Raw genomic sequence first — 6,153 nt, forward strand, 5'->3', positions numbered from 1 at the left:
TGGCATGCGCCGTTTTGCGACGTGTCGACAAGACCGAGAATGTGTCCCTTTGTTAATAATAGCATAGCAAACTATTTGTCTCCAAAAAACTTTATTTCATTCAAATATATAATTATCAAATATATAAATATATAAATATAAAATATAAAAATTATAAATATATAATATAAATATATTTTATATTTTGTACATATTAAGTATTTTATTACTAGATTTTACAATTTGTATCAATTTTCAGCCAATTATCAGTGAGAAATGTAATTGATTAGATGGTAACGTAAATAAATTAGAGCATAAAACAGTTGAAAACTAAATTATTGTGGGGTTATCATTTGGCAAAAGGACGGGATTCCAAGGATGAAACTTCTTCATATGCTTCCAAAGGCTTGTTTTCCATGCGAATGACTGAGCGCAGTGGGGGCAGCGGGGCCTAATTTTCAAATGAATGGCGTTCAGATGGTCCACCATGTTACTCTTCAGGATGAACTTCATGGGGCACTTGGGACAGTCGATGTCCTTCAATTTTCGGTGAACCACTTTCTTGTGAGTGAACAAATTTTCTGTTTGAGGGAAAGCTTTGCCACATTCCTCGCAGGTGAAAGGTTGCGGGTTGGCGCTGTGCTGGCGCTTATGCATTGTTAATTTAGAATTCTCAGTGAATTCCTTCCCACACTGGTCGCAGCGATAACCCTTTTCCTTCACGTGGATCACCAGATGATAAGCGAGGTCAGATGGCCTTTTGAATCGTTTGTAGCAAAAGTAGCAGCCGTGTCGCCAGCCCTCCTTCGCCACGGCCTTCTCCTCCTCATTGAGATGAATGAAACAGTGCTCGGTCAGCTTTAATTTGGAGACGAAAGTTTTTCGACAAGTGTGGCAGCGGTGGATCTTCGAACCCTGAACAAATTTTGAAATTGTTAATAATTAGGCAGCAAAAATGTGGCAAAATTTCATGCAAAATGAGATCCGTGAATCCTGCTCTTAGTTTTAATTCAATAATTAGCGATAATTCGCAACCTCAAAACGCAAATTTGTAAGGAAAACTTGCCACCTTGCTGCCAGAGGAAGTGGAACTGCGTGTAGTGCGTCGATCGTCGGATTTAAAGACGGGTCTCCGATTCAAGCTAGATTTTGACTGGGTTGGAGATTGGTCTGAGAGTGACCCTTGGGACGCAGGCACTGTCGGAGATGGGATTGATGGGGCGTTATGTTCCGAATTTCTCGACTTTTCCTTGGCGTGAACGCCACCAATTAGTTTTGGCACTTTTACTGCTGTTGCTTTCCGTAGTTTACGACGTTTGGCTCTTCTCTGCTCGTACTTCGGAAATCCCCTTCGTCTCCTCTCGTCCAGAACATCGATAACGTCGTCCACCGCGACGACAAGTTTGTCCAAGTAGCGGACAACGCGACACGAAGGTCGTAATCCCACTTCAGAAATCTGCACAAAATGATAGCCAACCAAAATGAGACAAACTATAAAAAGTCAGAATAAATCGAATACGAAAAATATATTTTCACCGGTGCCGTTGTGTTTGGTGTGAAGTATTTTTTCTGCACTTTCACCCAGCGTTTAATTTCCATAAGCGAGTCGACCTTGATCTAGAAAATTTATAAAAACAACAACACAAATACATATTAAATTATGGCCAGTAATTTATGGTGACCACTTCAAGGACAAATTTCCTCACCATTTTTTCCTCCTCGACTCTGTCCGCGTCCCTATCGTCGTCACTGCTCAAATACAACTCAAAGTCTTCCAGGGGTTCCGCCTTCCTTTGATTAGAAACAATTTCCGGGTCAGTTGTTACAGCTGAGGTCGTGGTGGCGTCTGTCATGACCCTTCTGCCATTTCTGTAGAGAGAAAGTCTACGGTCAGCCTTTGACATCGTCCTGCTCTCGGATTTCTCGGAATTGAAATTTGGAATTTAGGAGGGGCAGGAATTTTCCAGAATGCGGACAAGACAATGACGAGAACTGAGAATGAAAAGCTGGTAGTTTTGTTCTTCCGGCTTTGAGGGATGTATCCAAAACTGTGTCACAGATGAAATCAAAGCTGTGATTAGAACTGAATATAGAAAAATATGGGACATGAAGTCAATTCGATTGAACAGAATATTTGTGGATGCAGTGTTCACGATAAGAAAAAGGTGAGTAAACGACCATTCATCAATTATTAAGATCTTCTTATCATAATAATATGCAAACTGAGACAGTCAGGAAGAACTATTGATGCACCTTCGTCCTTACTTAAATAATATGAAATTTATTATTGACATGAAATGAGTAAAATTTATTTTACGCATTATTTTAAAGTAATGAAAAGTGGAAATTTGTGCAAAGTTTGGCCAAAAAATGAAATTGTTAAAATTCAGCGTCGATATTAGTATGTGAGGATTTACAGGATTATATTGGGCATTAGGTAACAATCTTGTCGCATTCCAACCCGGTCCTCTCTCGCACTTTAAACCTCATTCTGAGTCAGAATTCTGACTGTAACATACAAACACAAAGAATTTACACTTTAATTTTTTAATTTGTTTATTTGAGACACTTTAGTTATACAATTTGTAAAAACTAAATAACATGATGTCCACGTCATGACATGTTTCAACGAAACATCCACCATTACGAGCGTTTTTTTAATGGTGAGGCCAGCAATCAAGAACAAAACGGTGATAATCCCCGTAAATTAAGTTATAGTTATCTGTGCGAGGAAAATAAGGAAATTGTAGCGAATTCGATGAGTAACCAATCAGGATTTGAGGACACGAGGTGGGTGCGGATTATCAATGCGAGCGATGAGTCGGTAAGTAAGATGATAAAAGTTTTGCAAAAGTTTAGGATAAGAAAATTACCTCAATTTGTAATTAATTAGCGCTCTTAATTTCCACAGGTAATTGAACTTGTGGGAAATAAATTAATAACCCGTCCACATGATCCGGCTAAGGAAGAGTTTCAAAGTTTCCAGTGTCATTTGACAGGTATTCATAATTATAATATTGAGGTCAAGTTATTATTAAATATAGGATATCAATAGATTATTCTACTCATTTAATTGCAGCAAGTGGACATTACAATATCAAATCGATGTATCAATCTGCTGGAGCAACTATCCCTTTGGTTTGGGATTACTTACCGAGCTCGAAGCTGCTCGTTCAAAGGGTACAGATCCTGGCTTTGACCTAATTCAAGTATTAAATATGCCAATAATTGTGTGCATAATTAACGTAGTTTCCTTAACTATATAATTTACAGAAACAGAATCGATTGGCGAGTAGGCATAATCAAAACTGGACATCAGAAGTTCTCCCTGGTCCAGCTACGACCTCATATTTTATAATTTCTGCCCCCGAGTGCACATTATGCCTTAAAAGCATGGGGTATAATTAATAATGTGAACGGATAACTAATAATTAACTTGTATAGTTTTAATATATTTATCTTTTTGTACTTCTTTTCATAGGATTGAGAATCAGGTCAAAGCTGTTCCGAAGGATTCTGTCATGGGCGATAAAACTGCGCACTGGAGTTTCGTGCTACTTGAACCAACTGCGGTTCCATCTCGAGCAGTTCCAGTAGCTCCAAAATCACCAATTGCTATAGCTCCCCCTCAACCAATTGCAATAGCTCCGCCTGAACCAGTTGCAGTAGCCCCAAAACCACCAATTGCAATAGCTCCACCGCAACCAGTTTCAGCAACTTCAATAGTTACACCCCAAGCAACTACAACAATGCCAATATCTCAGCCTCAAGCAATTGCAGCGGCTGCTAGTGCTCTGCCTTATCCAATACTAGCTCCCAAGCCAATTCAAATCGTTGCTCCGCAACCTCAACCACAATCAACTGAAATTCCTAAAGAAACTCAATCAATTCCGGCCACTTCCTTGCCAGTGATTCAACCAACTCAAACTCCCGAGCAATCTGTTGTCCAACCAATGGAAGTAGCTCCCGAGCAACCAATTCAGCCAGTTGCACAACCAATTCAACCAGTTGTCCAACCAATTCAACCAGTTGTCCAACCAATTCAACCGCCAGTTATCCAGCCAGCAGCGCAAGTTTGTGCCCAACTAATTCAAAGCGCTGTCCAATTACTACAAGCCACACAACAAATTCAATCCCCGCAACCAATGGAAGTTGACCCTCAGTCAATTGAGGCAGTTGTCCAGCCAGTTGCTACACCACCGCAGGATCCAATTAAACCCCCAACTCCACCCACCCAACAAACTCCGTAACTATGAATCTCTTCCCTGAATCGTCCTATTTTATTCTATCGACTGATGATATTGTGCCTCCTCAGAAGTATTAGTACATAGCTTTAATTGGATGTCAACTAGTAATTGCAATAATTATTTTACAGTCAAGAAAACAGAAAAATGCAAAAAATATTTAGTCAACCTTAACCAAAATAAGTAATTGGTCATTAACTTTTTATATGTTATTTTAAAGTTTAAAGTTTTAAAAATTGCATGCCAAAAATTTTAGTTGTTATCTCACATATATTTAGGCCTACTGGGTTATATGTTAAATGTACATGGTGCACATTACTTACTAGAGACAAATTTAATCTAATTTGCATGTTCCTCATATCATTTCTCTGATTATGTACCTATACTCGTTGCAAATTTTTACTTTGAAATAAATTTTTACTGTTCTACAGACATGTACCACTTAAATGTGCATGTGCGTAATTTGCATATTTTAGATAACCCCACGATCGATACTTACATACTGTCCACACTAAACCATTTTACACGCCGGATATTAACCTTAGCAAGGTTATCAGATCTTAGAATCATAATATTTACACATGTCATAACATAATCACGCATTTCGCACGCAATACGAATAATACGATTAGAAACATTCACATCCAGTAAAATTAGCTCATGGCAATAATGACTCACGTTTACGATGAGATCATGAGATTTAGCAAACCACGAATAACCAGCCAACCAACCACTGCACTGCCTACAAAAACTTCTTGCCGTCAAAAACTCACCCTCTTCTTACATAACATTCCTATTAAACCTCCTCCACCATGCACTTTACCAGTATGAAAAGGCATTATTTTGTTCACTTGGTCTGCAATCCACCCCTGGTTCACCCTAAAAACTGTGCGTATGTATTGTTCTCTCTCTCTCTCTGCCTTTCTCCATGCTCACGGTTTAATCAACCCCGGAAGGAATTTGCCACCACGACGAGGAAAAGCTTTTAACATGATTAAATTTCTCCTGCGGCTGAAACATATTATGAAATGTGCTGGCACGATGAGACGAGACCCTCGAAACAGTCGTAACGTGATCCCATCCTTCCTTCAATAAACCCACAAAGTCAGGTCGATTACGATTACGATTATGTCGGCCGGTTCGGGGTATACACGTCAAGTTGCATTTCAGTAAATATGTAAATGTAACAAAATTTCGCAACTCTACAAATTAATTTTCACTTTAAACAGCTCATAAATGGGGAAAAAATGCATATTTTTCCCATGCAATTTTTGCATGCATTTTTGCAATTTCAATGCCAAATGAGACCTTGACTTGCCGTGAATGAACTTGGTACAGGATTTCGAATAAGCAATATCCAAACTTCAGTTTCCTCTGAGAAAGTTGCGTACATTTTGTGCGTATTATTTTTCCTCCATCGTCTCATCTATCTACATACGTACCACCCTCTCTTCTTCTTTTATTCAATTTCCCATCGTTTCGTTGGGTTTGGATTGGATCATCATATTTTCTTTATGCGTCGGCCAGCCACGACGAGCATGGGACGCATCGAAGCAGAGCCTCATCACATTCACTCATGTCAACCAAAATTCTCTCATGCTTTGCAAACTGCATATATGGCAAAAGTCATTAAATCTCACGATGCGTGGGTATTTTTTCTTCTTTCTTCAAAGCTGTCCTGCCATATATAGTTGGCCTTCCATAAAGCATTGTTTAGCCCAATGTCCTTTCTTCCTCGACGACCTGTCGATGATATTAAGCAGTGGATATTTTACCATTTCACGGCTTTATTGGGAGGAATGATACGCAAAGAAGTATGTAGGAATAAGAAGGGTGGATTGGCTAGTTGGGTGGGTGGAAGGAAATTCCATTCCATGCGCGAATAAGTAACTTTCTGATTCTCGAGATGGATGCGTTCCCGTCGACCCAG

At 39.3% G+C, this 6,153-nt stretch overlaps 2 protein-coding genes across 2 annotated transcripts; one reads left to right on the forward strand and one right to left on the reverse strand.

The window, feature by feature from the left end:
- Nucleotides 1–166: 166 nt before the first annotated feature.
- LOC110845673 (zinc finger protein 91) lies at nt 167–2,061 on the reverse strand. Its single transcript, XM_022092135.2, has 4 exons — nt 1,686–2,061; nt 1,516–1,596; nt 1,049–1,435; nt 167–894 (listed from the first exon to the last, which is right to left on the reverse strand). The coding sequence occupies exons 1-4, from the start codon at nt 1,881–1,883 to the stop codon at nt 310–312; spliced, it is 1,251 nt and encodes a 416-aa protein (XP_021947827.1). The 5' UTR covers nt 1,884–2,061; the 3' UTR covers nt 167–309.
- Nucleotides 2,062–2,452: 391 nt separating this feature from the next.
- LOC110856850 (calphotin) lies at nt 2,453–4,670 on the forward strand. The gene is made up of 5 exons (XM_022105432.2): nt 2,453–2,803; nt 2,891–2,978; nt 3,059–3,159; nt 3,253–3,377; nt 3,461–4,670. The coding sequence occupies exons 1-5, from the start codon at nt 2,600–2,602 to the stop codon at nt 4,227–4,229; spliced, it is 1,287 nt and encodes a 428-aa protein (XP_021961124.1). The 5' UTR covers nt 2,453–2,599; the 3' UTR covers nt 4,230–4,670.
- Nucleotides 4,671–6,153: the final 1,483 nt, after the last annotated feature.

The sequence above is a fragment of the Folsomia candida genome, unplaced genomic scaffold (genome assembly GCF_002217175.1).
Source record: "Folsomia candida strain VU population unplaced genomic scaffold, ASM221717v1 Fcan01_Sc001, whole genome shotgun sequence".
Lineage (NCBI taxonomy): Eukaryota > Metazoa > Arthropoda > Collembola > Entomobryomorpha > Isotomidae > Folsomia > Folsomia candida.